Source organism: Musa acuminata, chromosome BXJ3-4 (assembly GCF_036884655.1).
Source record: "Musa acuminata AAA Group cultivar baxijiao chromosome BXJ3-4, Cavendish_Baxijiao_AAA, whole genome shotgun sequence".
NCBI classification, from domain to species: domain Eukaryota; kingdom Viridiplantae; phylum Streptophyta; class Magnoliopsida; order Zingiberales; family Musaceae; genus Musa; species Musa acuminata.
The window spans coordinates 38843760-38861715 of NC_088352.1; the positions used below are offsets into that span (position 1 = coordinate 38843760).

Below are 17956 nucleotides of genomic sequence, written 5' to 3' on the forward strand. Positions count from 1 at the left end.
TTTGGCATCTCTCCAAGCTACATTGGTAGACTGGAGACCTCTTAGGCCTTGGTGGACTATACAACTATGAGCTGAGGAGTAGCAGTTGACTTTTCCTGCAATGATTCACCATAAACAAATAACTTACTCATGTAGCAATCTTTATCATTATCAGACTTCTAAAGAAGCATGATCAGGTCATTCTTATAGATAGTATCTTGCGTGTTGCAGATGGAAATCAGAAACACTTCATGTTTCCAACCTTCTTCAAGTAGCAGTAAGAATCTCTCTCTCTCTCTCTCTCTCTCTCTCTCTCTCTCTCTCTCTCTCTCTCTCTCTCTCTCTGTCTCTCTGGTAGGGCTACTGCACCAGAAGATGAGCAACAGAGAGGAAGCCATGGTGGATGACGAGAGGAGGAAGCAGAAGCCAGGGTTGATAAGACGAGGGTGGTCGAGTGGCCAGATTAAGAGCTTCGCTGCGCTCTCCAGTAGCCTCCTTCCGGCCTTCGGAGCTGGCGTTGATGGAAACTACCCTGACATCAAGAAATATATCATTGCACCGTATGATCCCCGTTACAGGTCAAGAAGACCACTCTCTCTCTCTCTCTCTCTCTCTCTCATTTCGCTTCCTCCCTTGTTCGTCATCGAGTGTGAAACAAGTTCTTGATTCCTTGGGACAGATGGTGGCAGATGTTTCTGATCGTGCTGGTGTTCTACTCAGCATGGGCGTCGCCGTTGGAGCTGGCGTTTCCACAGGTGAGCTCGGGCTCGCTCCTCGTCGTCGACCTCGTCGTCGACGTGTTCTTCGGCGTCGACATCGTCGTCTCCTTCTCCGTCGCCTACTTCAACAGCTCCACGTACCTCCTCGTAGACGACCGGAGAAAGATAGCAAAGAGGTGCACTTGCGTGCACATAGAATCTGAATCTCCTCATCTTCAAGCTCAACAAGACAGCCATGTCCACCTCTCTCTCTTTCTCTCTCTAATCAAACTGATCATCTCATCTTCTTGTGTGCTACAGATACTTGACACGGCCATGGTTTGTGATGGACGTGGCATCTACCATCCCCTTCCATATCATATACCGAATCATCACCGGTAGAGGGAACGGTGGGTCGGTCTTTGGAGTCGTGAATCTGCTCCGGCTGTGGCGGCTCCGGCGGGCAAGCAAGCTGTTCGCAAGGTAAGCTCTCAATCGTCACTTCCTCTACGTAATATTCTAATCTCCGGTAGGCCATAAACATGAAACTAGGGAATCTTCAGATACAAAGAACAAGTCCTTAGATTTCTCTTGGCAAAATGAAAATCTAACATGATAATACACAAAATCCATTGTGATCTCCTCTGTGGCCTCCATTCATTGATTTGCTTATGATCTCCTGCTGTTCCCTGACAAAACAATGATGGGTAAGTGTTGTGCAAATGATGGACGGCAGAGCTCGTCCAAAAGGAACCTAATTATCTCATAAACTAAACCAAATTCCTTGTCCCATCCATTGTGAACTTGGATTAAAGCATGTCATATGAAGATCACATTATGCAGCAAATCCAATATTTTAGTTCACAATCTACTAATGGCACCAACTGCTGACAGACCTTCATATTCAATGACCAAATGGCCATAAGGTGATGTTTTCATCTCTTTTTTGTTTGACACATGAATATTTCTATCGACGAACAAATATGTTGTATTTTCTTTGATGTTAGAATTACTATTGTCGTTTGAAATAGATTGTTAATTCTCATTCATCTTTCTCGTACCAAATGATGTATTGCAGGCTGGAGAAGGACATTCGATTCAGCTACTTCTGGACAAGATACGTGAAGCTCATCTGCGTAAGCTCATCTGCATGCCACGCATGGAATCCGCATGAGTTGGGGTCTTTTGGGCCACGTTGTCTTCTTCTTCTTCTTCCTGGCGCAGGTGACACTGTTCGCGGTGCACTCATCGGCTTGCGTGTATTACTGGATGGCCATCCACTACCGGGTGAAGGAGAAGACGTGGATCGGCAGCCTGATTCCGGATTTCCAAGAGCGAAGCATATGGCTGGGCTACACCTACGCCGTTTACTGGTCCATCACCACCCTCACAACTGTCGGCTACGGCGACTTGCACGCCTGGAACACCGGCGAGAAGGTGTTCACCATCTTCCTCATGCTCTTCAACATCGGCCTCACCGCCTACCTCATCGGCAACATGACCAACCTCATCGTCCACGCCGCCACCCGCACCTTCCTCATGGTACCCGCCGGTCCTGCTTCCTCTTCATCCTCCCCTGCTGCTCCGTGTCGATCTTTTGATGCTGGCATGCACGCAGAGGGACACCATTCATCGAGTTTCGCGGTTCGCGAGCAAGCACCGGCTGCCGGACGGCCTGCGGGAGCAGACGATGGCACACCTACAGCTCCGGTTCAAGACGATGGAGTTGCAGCAGGAAGAGGTGATCGCGGACCTGCCCAAGGCGATCAGATCCACCATCGCCCAGCACCTCTTCCGGCGCACCGTGGAAGCCACGTACCTCTTCAAAGGAGTCTCACCGGAGTTCATAGTGCAGCTGGTAACCATCGTAATCTATCTGATACCACACATAATCAACACAAGCGAAGCTGATATGCTGTGACAGGTTTCAGAGATGAAAGCAGAGTACTTCCCTCCCAAAGTGGACATCATCATAGAGAACGAGATCCCCACGGACCTGTACATCATCGTCTCTGGCGCGGTGGTATGGCCAGAACACACACACTGCATCTGACATCTTGACCACTCCCTTCTTCTAATCTTGCAATCATGCAGGATGTCTTGACATCTAAGAATGGAGCAGAAAAGGTACGAGAGTTGCTGTCGGAGAATGAAGAACACACTTCTCTGATTCTTACATAGTGCAACTGATACAAGGTGAAACTTTTAGTTTCTGTCAACATTAGGTCCTGCAGATCTGGTAGGAGAAATTGGGGTAATCTTCAACATCCCACAGCCCTTTACGGTGCGAAGCAAGAGGCTTTCGCAGGTCGTTCGAATCAGTCATCGACATTTTATGCAGATTGTGCAGCCATATAACGCAGATGGGAAGAGAGTCTTATCCAACTTCATGCAGGTTTGGAGCTGGATATAGTGTATCGAAGAACATGTTGATTGAGTATTACTAGTTCTTGGTATTCTGTCATATTGATGAGCGTTTCAGACAGAGGAGGAACACCATCTTTTCTGACTTTTGAGGCTTTGATCATTTGCAGTTCCTCAAGGAGCTCAGCACAGACTTGATTGAAGAGGTAGCCTTTGTGCCAGAGTTGCTGAAGCAAATGAATGAGGTACATCACTCTATCAAACAGTAAGAAACATCAAACATAAGCATTTTATATGAAGACTATAAAATAGGATCATGAATTTTCGGCAACAGGAAGGAATCTCAGAGGAACTACAGAATCTTGAAGCATCAATGTCAAATGACCAGGAAACTGCTGCACAAGGTAGAAATCATGAAACACTATCCTCTGGAATTAGCAGAAAATTAGATTCCAAGAGGAGGAAATCTTATGTATCATATAACCATTTCATCATTGCTTGGTGTGCATTTGTATCAAGAACAGCAAAACAAGTATCCAAATTGGATATGGAAGTAAAGCATTTCATGCTTGTATGTTGTTGCAGAGCCACTAACAGCAGCTTATAGCTCATCTTCATGTGATTTAGACAAGAGAGTGACAATTCATGGACATCATCCTGATGAAACTAGCAAAATAGGAAGGCATGCTGCAGGAAAACTCATTTTTCTACCTGATTCAATGGAAGAACTACTGAAATTGGCAGGTATGAAGATCTAATTGTGCTAAAATTCAAGTTTCACAAAATTATCTCTGGTTTTTTGCATTAAGCTTAAAGCAAACCTATAACAATCAGAACTTACTATATTTCTTACACATCATGGAAGAAGTATGAGAGGTGAGAAGTAAAAGAATCAAAAGTGCTTGGTCTCAGCTGGTGGATCCATTCCAGGTTCATGACAAGGGAAGGTTACTGAGTTCTCAACTAATTAAAGCTATCAGAAGTGATACTTGCCGAAAAGTTTGAGTCTATTTCAATCATTAAAGTTACCATTTTGTTGTTATTGTTATTGTTGAATCATAAATGTTAGTATCACAAAGAACATTCTATCAGTCTGTAAAATATATGTATTTCAATTTTTTTCTCTTCATATACTCCCTAACAACAGACAATGATCGCAACCATCCAACAAAAGTTGAACTCAGCAATGGCTCTTACATTGTTTGTGTGCAGAGAAGACATTTGGGATGGAAGCAAGGAGGGTTCTCGCACCTGATGGTGCAGAAATCGAAGAGATTTGCACCATTAGAGACAATGACCACTTGTTCATATGTTGAAGAGGAAAGAAAGAGGAGGATATATATATATATATATATATATTTATGCAGAATCTGCTCAAATAATATCAATGTTAATATGGGTTTCCAGTTAAATGTAATTAGTATATATATATATATATATATATATATATATATATATATATACTAATTACATTTGTAATCATTCTCAATTTGAATTTAGCATATCCCTATAGTTAACTTTTTTTAATTAAGATAAATATATATTGAGTATATTATATTACATAAATTGATACTAATCATGATCAGAAGAAATTAATCATGATTTTCTGGGAATATATATATATATATATATATATATATATATATATATATATATATATATATATATATATATATATACACACACACACTTAATATTTGAAGGGATATGTGTGCTATGTTATAATTCGTAATATCAAATATTATATATATATATATTAAATATGCGTAAAAGTGATATTTTGAATAAAATTAAAAATTAATATCAGGATCGTCCATCTCATAGAGATTCATTTACGCTGGTCGTGCTAAACCCACGTTCTTGCCAGTCGTCTAGACGTACCCCGCGGGCCCCGCTTTCTTTCTTGAATCAACAGGGAAGTCGGTGGCCGCGTAAAGGAATCGCGTCCTCTCTCTCTCCGTCATTTCGCAGGTCTCCTCGCGATTCGAGACCCCGATCCTCTCTTGCTTGGCCGAAGCATCGTCGACGAGATCGCTGGAGGTTGTCTTGGTTGGTTGCCCTTCTGGATCTCTTTCTCATCAATGCATGGTGGATTGTGCGGTTGAGGTTCGAAGTCACGATCTTGGTAGTGTTCCTCCACATTTGTTTCATTTGGATTTTTCTCTGGTACCCAAGTTTGGGAGTTGATTTGGGGGAATAGCGAAGCGAAATTTTCGGCTGTTCTTGATTCGGTTCTGCAAGAGAAGTGGAAGTTCCCGGCGGATCTGGTTCCGCCTGCTTCGAATCAGGGAGTTGTGAGAAGGAAGGCGATAGGGTTTTGATTCGAGCGGAGACGGAGTCGTCATGTTCTATGGGGCGGTCGTGTGGGATCCGTGGCTTATCGTGTCGCAGATCGTCTGCCTCCTGTGTCTCTACTATCTGACCCTCGGATTGTTCATGGCCGTTCTCGTTAGCGCTCGAGTGCCCCGAATGAGCCTCGTGTACTTGTTCGATTTCTCGACGCTTGTGACTTCCACGGTCACCGGATGGTGCGCCATCGCCTCGTTCCTTCTCAGCTCCCTCGCCGGGTAAAAAATCTCGACTTTCTTAGTAGTGGTCACTAATTTGCTCATCTTTTTTATTGGGTTGCCTCTAGGGTGGCTACAAATCTCAGCTTTCTTGTTTGTGCTCCCTAATTTGCTCTGCTTTTGTTTTCAATTGCCTCCAGGGAGTTACTTCCTAATCTCCTTTCCCCCTTGCTGTTGTTTGCTTTGAGTTCTTCGTACCACTTTTGCATCTTTGGGATATGAAACTTCTCCTTTTTTATTGATAATCTTCTCCTAATCTTTGCATCAGTTATATATTTGAAATTTAGGCACATCGCATTCATTAGTTTGATGAATTTTCATGTGCTGCTTGATGTATAGAAATTCCACTACTTGCAGTGCTCTGCTCTTGAGCTCTTCAGGTTTTTGACTATGGAAATTAACTCAATATTACGGCCATTTAATAATGCTAAAAGGAACAATGTTTATTCCTATGAATTACTTCAACAGAATGTTATCTTAGTGAGCTTCCGTTTTTGCTTGAGCAGGGCAGGTTATTTGTTTCACTTGATAGAAAGAGCTAAAAAGTGCTTAGATTTTTCAGCTACTCTCTACATCATCCATCTCTTTATATGCATCATATATGGGGGTTGGCCATCTTCCATTACCTGGTGGGTTGTTAACATCACTGGTTTGGCATTGATGTCATTCCTCGGCAGACGGTTGTGCATCAAGCGTGAGTTGCAAGAAATTCCTATTGCAAGACTTCGTTCAGGTAAGCGATCTTTTGCTTGTTACTATTTGTCATCTATATCCTTATTCTTATGTGATGCATGCACACCTATGATAATATTCTAGTAACACCATAGTTGGTTTCATGCTACAAATATGCATTCTTCTTGCATCAGATACCTTTTCTTCTAAATTCATTAACTACAGTGTTGATGGATATACAAGGATGGATTCCACAAATGAGGGTCTAGAGGGGTCGGCGTTTGTAGCTTGAGGAGCAACATGACCATTTGTTTTTCTGTATGTTGAGAATTAAGGAAAGATATAGCATCATATAATTTTCAGAAAAAAATAATATGGTGCCTAGATGCCTCTAATGCCTCAACCACTCTCTGGAAGGCAGAGTTTAATCTGCAAATTTGAGCCTCACTAATTATCACCTGATTCAGATCAGGCAGTCACTTATTAAAATTTTAATGTAGTTTTTTTTTTTTCAGACCATGCGGACCATCATCACAATGGAAGCATATGATAGTTTGAGAGGATCCCACTCTTAATTTATACCTAGAGTGAAGGATACCAATAAAAGTTAGTGGTACGAAACAACAAAACCAGGTCAGCAGCCAATTCAGTCCATGAAGACCACACAAGAGCAGCATGTAATTATGACCAAAAACAATTATCAGACATGGTACTCAAGATCATGAATTTTCATCTTCTGCCGTATTCTGTCATAATCTTGTTGTTTTTCTAATTCAAGAACAACCTATAATATGTCCAATGAGTAAGCTTACTTTAAGAATTCCTTTGGTTGTTCTATTGCATCTGATTTAGCTGCTCCCTTGTTTTGTTTCTATGACCATCCAGCTTAGTTTAGGGAACTTTCTGCAATTATACTTTTCTTCATCCATGGGTATTTTGCCAGTCACTAGTGGGCGCTACATCCACCATCGATGTTGTTCTTTTAAGAATTACCACTTGATAGTTTTGTCTTTACAAATGATTGACCTAATTTACCATCAAAATATAAAAGCCATGGGATCTCATTGCAACTCAGGATGTATGTCTAGGCCTTCAACACAAACTGATGCTAAACTAAGCTCTGCCTTTTAGGGAGATTTTTATATTTACCCTTGTGAATTGTATGTTATTGTAGGATATCAAGAATCAAAAACTTTAAATGACTTGTATGCTCTGATTTCTTTCTTCTTATTTTTTGTACTATTTATTATTTAACTTTTGTGAAGTTTATTCTCCACAGATGTTTGAGAAGTTAAACATAATATCGCGTTCTCCTCCATGTCCTTAGGAAATTTGAGGAATTCTCAAGTTGATGAAAAGTAGATCACGTGAATGGATGCTGATGACTGCAGCAATGAGTCTTTTGTTGTAGATCCTTGGTGTCAATCTGTGGAGGAGCAGAGACATGATACTGGCAACTACAAAATTCTTGCTTTTGTTCATGGTTTTACATGTTCGGTTTCTAGGTTTAAAATTTCATTTCTTGTCATGTACAAACGTCTAACAAGAATTATGGCTCTACAGGTTAAAAATTTACTCAGACAATTATGATTAAACTGTGATTTGTATTGTCTTCATGTTGATCAGTTTCATGGCTTTATGTTCTCTGGCTTTATCTGTCGATGATTATATAATGGGTTGAGAAAGAAATGACCACTAAATTGCAGCTCGTTTGACCTCATTTTGTTACACTAACGGAATAAGTTCATGCGAGTAATCAAACAAGCTTTATTGACTCCTTGATGTCATTTTCATGCATACTGATGATTTAAGGAGGAAGCTCCTTGATTCTAAGGACGACGAGCTGCGGACCAACACACCATTCCCATCCCCAGCACGTAGCGATCATGCTTCCGCCGCCTCCGCTGCGGCCGCCCGACCGCAATAAGCACTCAGCTTGCACTCGGCCTTCATGCCCTCCTCTGTAGCGCAGAACCGCAAGAACTCGCCGAAGGCGAAAGGACGGAAAAGGGTGGGGCGGCGTTCGTCCACCAGCTCCGCCGGGGCTTGGATCACCGCCTCGTCCTTGGGAACTGAGAAAAGTATGACAGAGTATCTCGTGTCCTCGCCACCCACGTTGACGCGATGCAGAGGGGCGGTCACCCTGCCATTGCTCCATGCCTGCTTGGAAGAGCAGGAGAGACTAAGTTTACCGATATGAGTGGGCTTCGTCAGCAGGCGAACGTGTCTTGCATTTAGTCTACTGATGGGGACAAGGATGACGTAGTTGAATACGACAACAATAGATCCAGATTTTTTTTGCAGTACCCGAAAGGTATCGCCGGCGATGACGAAGTAGGAGGTGGGGGAGCTGGGCTTGGCGGGGATCCACTGCCCGTCTCCGCTGTCCACCTCCAGCCCATCCACCCCGTTCAGCTGGCACACGATCCCCAGCGTGTTGACGTCCCGGTGCGCCATATATCCCGCCTTCTTCCTCTCTCCCTCCTCCTCCTGTTCGCCGTCACCGACCGCACCGTACTTGGAGAAACGAAGCAGGTACCAGATGGACGCCGACTGCTCCTCGTGGTACTCGGTCACCCCCAGGCTCTCCAACACCATCCTCCTCACCATCTCCTCCAGTTCTCCCAGTTTCTTGGAGAACGTATACGCCTTCTCGCTACAAGCAGATCATATGCGTGCCCATCAATTTCTCAGTTCGCACTGCGCGACGGATCGGAGAAATAGGAAGACGGTGATTACCAGAAATCGGGGTTCCCGTCGGGCCACAGGAGGCCGCAGAACCTTGGGGCGCCGTGAGGAAGGGGCGCGTCCGTGATGGCGAGGCTCTCATAGTCGAAGCCCGAGATCTGGCCGAGGTAACCGCCGAAGGGCTTGTCGGACGTGTTCTTGATCTTGGCCTCGAGAGGCAGCGGGAACAGTTCCTCGGCGGCCATCTCCAAGATCGAGCCACGGAGCTGGGGAGTAACCCGGTCGTACACCGCCTCAAAGCAGCCGTAGGACCCAAGCGCTTGCATCACCTGCTCCCGCACAGCCTCCCAGCTAGGCGATCCGGTGTCGGCCTGGCCGACGCCGGTGAAGTCGATCTTCGGGAGACCTCGTTCTTTAGCTGCTGCTGCTGCTACCGCCGCCGCCATCCGTCTCTCTCTCTTCTCTGCCCAACCCACCCGAAAGCACAGACACCGTTCTCGGTCAAAATCGATGGCCGGAGTCACGAGACCCAGCAACGATTTCAAAGCCTGTTGCATCAACAGTGCAAAGGACAAGGAGAACCCACGTGGAACCGCTCCCGACGCAGCACGAGATACAAAGCACAATACAACCAACGTTATCATCTTCGTCGCGTGTCAACCTCAGTGAATATTGTGTGGCACCTAATTTATATGATCGTGATCATATATTAGTTTAATGAGCATATAGATTAATTTTCTATATAATGAGTTGCTTTCAGTCTGCTGCAAGTCCTCAGGATCGTACGACATTAGCATCAGCGGTGACGTTGCTTGCTCTCTTGTGCAGGGTAAGCGTGCATGAAACGGAGCCTGGCACTGACGAAAGAACGACCCCCTGGTGAAAGTGATGCTCTCCAACTCGAGTGGGCTTCTTCTTCATGCATGACTTCTCTTAGAGGGAATGCTCCTCTTGTCCTACGGATGCTGAAGCCATGCAGACGTAGCCACCCATCATTGTCTCGTTCATACGCTCAGATAGAGTATATTGATGCAACTGAGTATAAAGCAGCAGCTTCGTGGCAGCACACAAAGCGTGAGAGGTTTCGCAGGCGACGACGACTCATGCAACAGAGAGCATCATAAGATTTCCATGGAGCCAGCCATTTATTCCCTCTGACGCAGTCTGCCTTCTTCTCCGGCATGCGGTGATGAATAGCGCATGCATGGCACAGCAGATGCCCAAGCGTCAGAGGTCTTACATCCCTTCACTGCAAGCTGTTCTAAGTAAAAGGTTTGACCACCAGAACATATACCTCGTTTGGAGATCTCCTAATGATTTCATGCTACGGAAAGGAAACACTAAAGGTTCTCGTTCTCCATTTCTGTATCCAAAATATACATGTTCTCCAGTTCTGCACCGCACTGCACGATGGGGTGAAAAGAAGTACACAAGAAGAAGGATGGGAGGAGGTCTTCTCTTCTTGTTTCCTTCACCGCATGGCCATATGACGGGGTTCCTTCCACCGGAGAAGGACGTCGCGGGCGATGTTGAGAGCGTCATGGGAGGCCCCGAGGAGGCCTCGCCGGGTGAAGCCCACGCAGTAGAGCCCCTTCTCCCCTTTCCATCCGCCGGGGAATGGGTCTTTGGCCATGCCCTCCTTCGTGAACAGGCCACAATCACCCTGCCATTGTTGGGACAACGAAAATATCAGTGTTACGTACGTGCATGATGGTGCAGAGTAGACCTGCCCCGGTTTTGGCCCACCTCTGCACCTCTGGCACAACAAAGTGATGCCTCCAGTCGCTTGACCCACTCAGGAGGCCTCACCTCGTGAGCAGGAAGACCAACCAAACACGTTGTGATACCTTGAGCCACGAAGGTACGTTGCTCTTGTAACCCGTCGCCATAATGATCGAGTCGAACTGCATCTCTGTCCCGTCCACGAACTTGGCTCCTCCCGTTGTCATCTCCTTCAGCCCCTGCATTACCTTCGTCCCCGCGAAAGAAAGGGGAGGCACAAGTTTTAGCAACGATGGAGGAGGAGTTCGATCCTACGCTTGCTTGGTGAGAAATCTAATGGAGGCATGCACACGAGTTGTTCGACGGAGAAGCCATGCACCTTAATGTTGCCTGATTTGATTTGGGCGAGGGCGCCCACGTCGAGGACCGGGGTCTTGCCCGTGAGGTTCTTGAGCTCGATGGGGCCCGTCTTGGGCCTTCGGAGGCCGAGCCTGTCAGTGTCGCCGAGCAGGAGATGGGCCATGGCGCACAGGAACTGGTCCACCAGCCTCAGCGGCAGCCATCTCAGGAGCGCCATGGACACTCCAAACGTCGACAGCCCCAGCATCTCACGCGGCAACACACGCACCTAAACACCAGCAGGATCAGAGCCATGCAAATAGTGGAAGCTAATGAAGTGGGGAAGAGAGCAGAGAGAAAGCTCACGGTGTTCCTGACCACCATGTAAGGCCTTGCGCCATGGCGGCAGAGGTCCAAACTGACCTCCATGCCGGAATTCCCGCACCCTACCACCAACACCTTCTCCCCCTTGAAGTCCGCCCCGCACTTGTAGGCGCACGTATGGACAACGCGCCCGCCGAACCGCTCCATCCCCGGGAACTCCGGGATCACCGGCTCTGCGTTCTCTCCCGTCGCCACCACCAGCCAACGGCTCACAAGCTCGCCCCCATCGCGAGTCCGGACTCTCCAAGCCCCGATCGCCCCGTCGAACTCCGCAGCCAGGACCTCGGTCCGGAACCGCGGCCGGACGCCGAATGCGGCGGCGTAGGACTCCATGTAGGATACGAACTGCTGCTTCGACGGGTACTTGGGGAATCCCTTAGGGAAGCCCATCAGCGGGAGCTCGCAGAACTGCTTGGGGAGGTGGAGGCGCAAGCGGTCATAGGTGCGGTGCTGCCAGAGCGAGGCGACGCAGCTCGACTTCTCGAGGACGGTAGAGGGGATGCCGACGTCGGCGAGGCAAGCCGCGGCGGCAAGGCCCGAGGGGCCAGCGCCCACAATGATGGGGCCCGGCGTCCAGGTAGCAGGGCTTATCTCGCCTTCAGCTTCCCTTGCGGAACCCATGTGTGCTCGCTCTCTGCTCTGCCCTGCCCTGCCCTGCTCTGTTCTCTCCCTTCCTTGCTGTGCGATGGCTGTCAAAAGCCGCCTTGTTGTTATGCGACTGTGGAAAGGGACCTCTTCTCCCGGGTAGATATCATTACCTCTTTTTTACCGGAGGAGAAGGTAAGGGGCCTTTATAGGGTTTCGGAAGGGACGAAAGGGGCGAGTGATGTTTCGGAACTTGGACTGTTTTAGGTGGGGTTTAATGGAGGGTTTTGCTTGCAGGGCAGAGAAAGGAACTGCGAGCGTGAAATGTAGAAGCGTGAGGACCGAGGCAAACGATACAGCGGATGTCAAAGAAGGCAGAGATATGGAAAGAAGAACAGAGACTCTTCTTCCCAGCAACATTTAAGTGCTGGCTCAGCAAATCTCCCACACTGATATATATCCCTCGTTGTCGTATCAGAAACTTGGATTACTACTACTGCTCCTGTCTCTCTCTTTGCATCACATACATGCATAAAAACAGGACACTGAATGATTCATTTATGGAGAAGAAGATTGTTTCTGATGACAGCAAACCACCACTGCGTTCTCGCACTTGGAAAGCGAACGTAGCTTTGAGCAAGATTTGACCTGGAATTTCTTGTCACCTACACAGTCGAATAGAATCCCACGCCAAACTCTTCTGCAGACGGCATGTCCTATCATTGGTTTCCTCCTTTTTCCTCTCTTACTCTTGTCAGGATTCTTCACGTCGTCAAGCAAATGTTCGATGATCGACTTCACAGCTTCATCGTTGCTCATGGCGACATGGTTTCAGTGCCAACTCTTGCAGGGAGCGAAGATGAGCTTTTTGTACTCGCCTAACTCGACGCGCGTGCTACTTCAGAGACGCACTGTAGCTCACCCGTGTGTCATGGGTGAGTGACCGAGCACAGAGTGAGGACTTGCAGTGGTCGGCAGCCATGGCCTCGAGAAGTTCCTGTGGTCGGTTTGCATTTGTGGCTGACGAGGCAATGCGTGCAAGGCCCGAGGCCCAAATGCTCACCAATCGGTAGCGCACACCGTCTCATTCCGTAGTCCCGTCGTCCTCGCCATACCAGTGCTAAGTTGAAGCTGAAGGCCATGCAACTAACAGTTCATCTCGAACACCCACGCATCCGGAACACCTTCACACCACGCAAGGGGACTGGTGATGCATGATGACGACGACGGTCTTGTCTCCTCTCTCTCCCTCTCTCCCCCATGGGATTTCCCTAAATGGACACGTCTCTCTTCTCTCTCTCTCTCTCTCTCTCTCTAACGCCCTTAAGTCCACCCCTACACATGGGTGCACGGAGGACTCGCCTGCGTCCCTGTAGCCCTATGAGCCGAGATGATGATGTGATGATCACTGCCTTGACCAGCCCGGAAGATACGAGAGAGAGAGAGAGAGAGAGAGAGAGATCTGGTGGATTGCTTTCAAGAAAGATTTGGAGACGAGGATAGGGGCCGGGATAGCTTCCAGAAATGGCAAAGAAAACATGAAACGCCGATGGTGGACGAACGGAGGGGACGAGACGTCGCCACCCGGGACAGCGGTGGTGACGCCCGGGATGACTTGCTGTGACGTGATCCGGTGTATTGTACTGTGTACTGTATATCAATGTATCAATCAATCGATCTGATGGTCGAATTGAGGCGTGAGGATACGACGTGCATGCACGTCATGGTGATGACGGGATGGGATATCGCACGTAGCGTGTGGTTTTCGCTCTTATCTGTCGTCTTTAATATGAGTGAGAGAGAGAGAGAGAGAGAGAGAAAGAGGGGTTGATGTGATGCAGGCTGTGCAATTTGTTGACATGGCAGACAAGAAAAGCCTGTAAAATTGTGGATTGAAGTGGGCCGGCCCAATTTGGTCGGTCCATGTTGGTCCGGCCTCAGTTTAGTAGAACCGGTGGCTTGGGTTGGATATTGTAAGTTAGGAGCGTTCATGATCAAAGGATCCAACGGCTGAGAATGTCGCGTTCAAACGAAGCGGAGGGGGGAAGAGAGGCAAAAAGGGAAACTTCCAGCTTAGGGTTTGCCGTGCTGATGAAATATATACTACCGCGCCCTCTTGCGCTGTTCCTCATTTCGATCGGGCTTCCCTTCGGTCCCTCTTCGCGAGCGATCTCATGGTAGGGCTTACGGTTGATCCCGCTTTGTTCTCCTTCTTCCTCCGGAGCTCTGTTGCTTATCTGGGGTTTTTGATTTCTGGTTCTGCAGGCGTTGCCGAATCAGCAGACCGTCGATTACCCTAGCTTTAAGCTGGTTCTTGTAGGTGATGGAGGGACCGGTGAGATCTCTTCCTATTTGTCTTCTTCGTTTGTCTGTCGATCTTTAATCCTTTGATTCTTTTGTTCATCTTCGGATGTTGTTGTTGTCGCTTTGGTCAGTGTTTTTCTGCGGCATATATGTCGGAACATTTGTATTGGCCTTGATTTGGTTTTTCTGTTTGCTTGAATTACCACATGAAATTCCAAACAAATCAAGTTTCTTTATTATGTTTGATATCGGTTCCAAAAATCTTGCCTTTAGCCCTCTGAACCTCTTGTTTCAGTCTACTGTTACATAATACTTGGTAGTGCTTTTGTTTCCTGTGTCACTGGAATTGTGTGATGTTTCCTTTTCCGCCACTATCAATAATAGATATGGATCGAACGCCAAATTGATTGCTTGATATGTAATGACACTAAAAAGGCTTTTTTATCGTTTATAGTCTTCGCTTCTTTAGTAACTGATGAATTTTTTTGTAGTCGCCTTCAAAAAGTTTTTTTTTTCTTGTTCAGAAGGAAAATGAATTATTTGATGCATTCTTTATGATGTAATCATCTGCTTCCCGTATGCTATGGTTCAGGGAAAACCACATTTGTGAAGAGGCATCTTACTGGTGAATTTGAGAAGAAGTATGAGCGTAAGTGTTACAACAGTTTCTGGGCAGATTTTTTTTTTTTGGTCGAGTATTTATATACAGTATCTTGCATTCTTATTTTCAGCTACAATTGGCGTTGAGGTCCATCCGTTGGATTTCTTCACAAACTGTGGGAAGATCAGATTTTATTGCTGGGATACAGCTGGCCAAGAGAAGTTTGGCGGTCTTAGGGATGGATACTAGTAAGTCTTAATTGACTGAATTCTCTTAGCATAGATATAATGAGTTTATTTTAATACCATATATGCAATTCAGGTTTGTTGACTGACCAAAAGTTGTTTGATTAGAAGCTTAATTTCTTACATGTAATTATGCCAATTATGTGATGCATATTCAGGGATGGCAGTGGGTCAGGGTTTTGAGGTACACAATACGCTTAAATTGGGTTAGGTTACTCCTTATTGGATTTGGGATAGATTTGAGTAGAAAAATGGGTGTGACTGAAAGATGGGTTTGAGATGAGTACAAAATTTAATAATCAACTTCCTGTAACCCAAGCTTAATCTGGGACTTTTCCAGTTTCGACCTCAACCATACAGCTATACCAACAATACAGAGATTGGTTTTGAAATCGGCTCAACTCACTGTAACTGAATGAAAGAGGGAGCACCAATATGATGCCATCTGAGATGGCAGAAATAATTCACTAATGCAAAACTTTGAAGTTAAAGTTAAAAGGTACCAAGAATTGGATAAGGCAATCAAGAACCATTTGGCATATAAGTACACTGCTACTCTGCATCTAGGTCGATAAAGAAAGCTAAAGGAATAAGAGTAGCATCTTTGCAATGACAGAAGGCTTATTAAATTATGCAATTTTTAAATGCTACCTTTGGTAATCAAATGGTCATATGAAATCGATTACTTTAATTTTGTAGGGGCTATTTATTCTGTTACTAAAAAAAATAGTACATTCATAAATTTGTCCAATTGAAATAGACCTTTCTTTTTTTGCATGCCTGAATTTTTTGAGTGTAAACGGAAATAAATCAAATGTTTAAATTTGTTGGATTATGTAAATTCGATATCCTTGTTTTTAATTATTCCTTTAGCTTTCTGTGGTGCCGGAGGTACACAATTTTTCTTGTCTTTGGTTGTCTGTGATGTGATGTGATGGGTAACATTGATGACTTATTGCTGTAAATGTTTGTGTCAAGATATGTTTTGTTTTTAACTTGATTCTTCCTGACTCGTATACACAGCATCCATGGTCAATGTGCCATTATCATGTTCGATGTCACTGCCAGGTTAACGTACAAAAATGTTCCAACATGGCACCGAGATCTCTGCAGGTGGTTTGACTAGATGCTTGGAACTGAATGTGCAAAAGTTGTCCTCATATTTCTAATTGTCTAATTATCATATTTGTTCTGAAACCAGGGTGTGTGAGAGCATTCCTATTGTCCTCTGTGGTAACAAGGTCGATGTGAAGAACAGGCAGGTCAAAGCAAAGCAAGTTACATTCCACAGGAAGAAGAACCTTCAATACTATGAGATTTCTGCGAAGAGCAATTATAACTTTGAGAAGCCCTTCCTTTATCTTGCTAGAAAACTCGCAGGGTAATGAGAAATGAGTGTTATTTTGTTGTAAGCTGCATTATGTGTATGTGATGACCTTAATGCCATTTTTGTTGGTAGGGACCCGAATCTTCACTTTGTTGAATCACCTGCTCTTGCGCCTCCAGAAGTCCAGATTGATCTGGCTGCGCAGCAACAGTAAGTGCAGCTTAACTTTCTGTTCAATAGTTTGAAATTCAGTTCCCTCCCCATGGTTTCCAATGCTCTTTGGTCAGAATTTGCGACATCAAAAGCACCTTCTTGACAACAATACGATGAATACCTGTTGTACCTTTCTTTTCTAATTATCAGTCTTAGTAGTGTATATATATCTCATGACTCATTTCCAGTTTCGGTAATTGTTCTTCATATCATCGTATCATGCATGCTAAGAAGCTTTATGTGGTTTTCAGTCTGTTGTATTCTGATTTTGATAACGGTCGATCATGTGTATCTACAATTTTCAGGCATGAAGCTGAGCTGGCTGCGGCTGCTGCCCAACCCCTTCCTGATGACGATGATGATGTGTTTGATTAGAGTTTCTTGGTTCATGTCTATATGCAGTAAGGTCTCAGTCTGTGTAGTTCATCTCGCGAGGCCCCGTCTTGGAACTATTTTAGTTTTTTCACCAGCCATGGAGTTGAACTTTCCACGTTTACCGTTTGAAAAGTCATGAAGACTAGTTTGATTAATTGATTCAAGACTCTTTCCTTTCATGTGTGATCAAAAGAAGTTATTTAATCATGTTCCGATTCTAATTCTTCGTTTATTTCTCTGTCAAGAAGAAACGTTGACACACAGTGTTCGGTGTGGTTGCTCTTTGAATCAAACTATAAAATGCTGTGCCGTCAGGTTCGAGCTCCTCTCAGTGCCATGGTTGCAAATTGCAATATTAATTTGAGTTGAATTATTCTCATCTTAGTTCTTACCATAGCCTCCTTTCATGGAGGTGTGAAGAGTAAAGATGTGGCCTTAAATCTTTTTGTTTTTGTTTTTGCTAGTAAGTATTGAATTTATGATTCTAACTCTTCCACTAACCCTTTCTCCTCTGATGATTTAAAAGAATTATGCTAGTAGAAACATTTCTAAGGAACTTGTTTTTGATCTTTTGGAGAATGATGCGATCAACCCTATCATACATCAGAGTCAAGTCAAGGGAGGTGTTGCATCAAAAGGAGGAGACCAAGAATGAAGTAGCACCATCAAGAGCAGAGGTGGAATGCTCGGTGAGCATTGAATGTTTCCAAGTTAGTTTCAAGATAATAAATTTCAAGTTTAATTCTATTAAATTTAAGGAAACTGATTCATATCTTGATATAATTATAAAAATTTAAAATTATCAAAATATAATGCATTTAATATGTATTATAATTTGTATCTAAAATCTGTAAAAGGGTGAGAAAGAGGAAGAACAGATTCCTGAGTGAGTT

The 17956-nt window shown here is 45.0% G+C and overlaps 5 protein-coding genes and 1 long non-coding RNA gene across 12 annotated transcripts; 4 read left to right on the forward strand and 2 right to left on the reverse strand.

Moving 5' to 3' along the window:
* Window positions 1–217: 217 nt before the first annotated feature.
* Window positions 218–4377, forward strand: LOC103970455 (potassium channel KAT4-like). Of its 3 annotated transcripts, none has more exons than XM_009384272.3 (13): window positions 218–557; window positions 659–874; window positions 999–1160; window positions 1756–1813; window positions 1902–2219; window positions 2296–2535; window positions 2602–2700; window positions 2772–2804; window positions 2887–3072; window positions 3212–3286; window positions 3376–3445; window positions 3627–3785; window positions 4254–4377. In XM_009384272.3, exons 1-13 carry the CDS (start codon window positions 355–357, stop codon window positions 4355–4357), a joined length of 1923 nt encoding a protein of 640 aa, XP_009382547.2. In that variant the 5' UTR covers window positions 218–354; the 3' UTR covers window positions 4358–4377. The 3 variants fall into 3 exon arrangements, with proteins under 3 accessions (XP_009382547.2, XP_018681899.2, XP_018681902.2); XM_018826354.2 differs by lacking the exon at window positions 4254–4377 and adding an exon at window positions 3907–4186; XM_018826357.2 differs by lacking the exon at window positions 4254–4377 and adding an exon at window positions 3910–4186.
* A 606-nt stretch (window positions 4378–4983) lies between these two features.
* LOC135581982 (uncharacterized) lies at window positions 4984–7919 on the forward strand. 5 transcript variants are annotated; one of them, XR_010495988.1, is made up of 4 exons: window positions 4984–5608; window positions 6115–6341; window positions 6796–6989; window positions 7560–7919. XR_010495988.1 is itself a non-coding variant. In XM_065148612.1 (3 exons), the coding sequence occupies exons 1-3, from the start codon at window positions 5385–5387 to the stop codon at window positions 7565–7567; spliced, it is 459 nt and encodes a 152-aa protein (XP_065004684.1). In that variant the 5' UTR covers window positions 4984–5384; the 3' UTR covers window positions 7568–7919. The 5 variants fall into 5 exon arrangements, 3 of the variants coding, with proteins under 3 accessions (XP_065004684.1, XP_065004682.1, XP_065004683.1); XR_010495989.1 differs by having other exon boundaries at window positions 7608–7919; XM_065148612.1 differs by lacking the exon at window positions 6796–6989.
* A 108-nt stretch (window positions 7920–8027) lies between these two features.
* LOC103970168 (probable 2-oxoglutarate-dependent dioxygenase AOP1) lies at window positions 8028–9568 on the reverse strand. Its single transcript, XM_009383872.3, has 3 exons — window positions 9020–9568; window positions 8588–8936; window positions 8028–8440 (listed from the first exon to the last, which is right to left on the reverse strand). The coding sequence occupies exons 1-3, from the start codon at window positions 9523–9525 to the stop codon at window positions 8165–8167; spliced, it is 1131 nt and encodes a 376-aa protein (XP_009382147.2). The 5' UTR covers window positions 9526–9568; the 3' UTR covers window positions 8028–8164.
* A 135-nt stretch (window positions 9569–9703) lies between these two features.
* Window positions 9704–10542, forward strand: LOC135636700 (uncharacterized). The gene is made up of 2 exons (XR_010495990.1): window positions 9704–10240; window positions 10360–10542. It is a non-coding gene; the product is annotated as an uncharacterized LOC135636700 (long non-coding RNA).
* On the reverse strand, window positions 10440–12781 carry LOC103970080 (indole-3-pyruvate monooxygenase YUCCA1). The gene is made up of 4 exons (XM_009383755.3): window positions 11396–12781; window positions 11070–11318; window positions 10816–10938; window positions 10440–10631 (listed from the first exon to the last, which is right to left on the reverse strand). The coding sequence occupies exons 1-4, from the start codon at window positions 12032–12034 to the stop codon at window positions 10440–10442; spliced, it is 1203 nt and encodes a 400-aa protein (XP_009382030.2). The 5' UTR covers window positions 12035–12781.
* Window positions 12782–14027: 1246 nt separating this feature from the next.
* LOC135636044 (GTP-binding nuclear protein Ran1B-like) lies at window positions 14028–17242 on the forward strand. The gene is made up of 8 exons (XM_065147577.1): window positions 14028–14175; window positions 14264–14333; window positions 14895–14951; window positions 15034–15151; window positions 16172–16261; window positions 16350–16529; window positions 16608–16685; window positions 16994–17242. The coding sequence occupies exons 1-8, from the start codon at window positions 14173–14175 to the stop codon at window positions 17061–17063; spliced, it is 666 nt and encodes a 221-aa protein (XP_065003649.1). The 5' UTR covers window positions 14028–14172; the 3' UTR covers window positions 17064–17242.
* The last annotated feature ends 714 nt before the right edge of the window (window positions 17243–17956 follow it).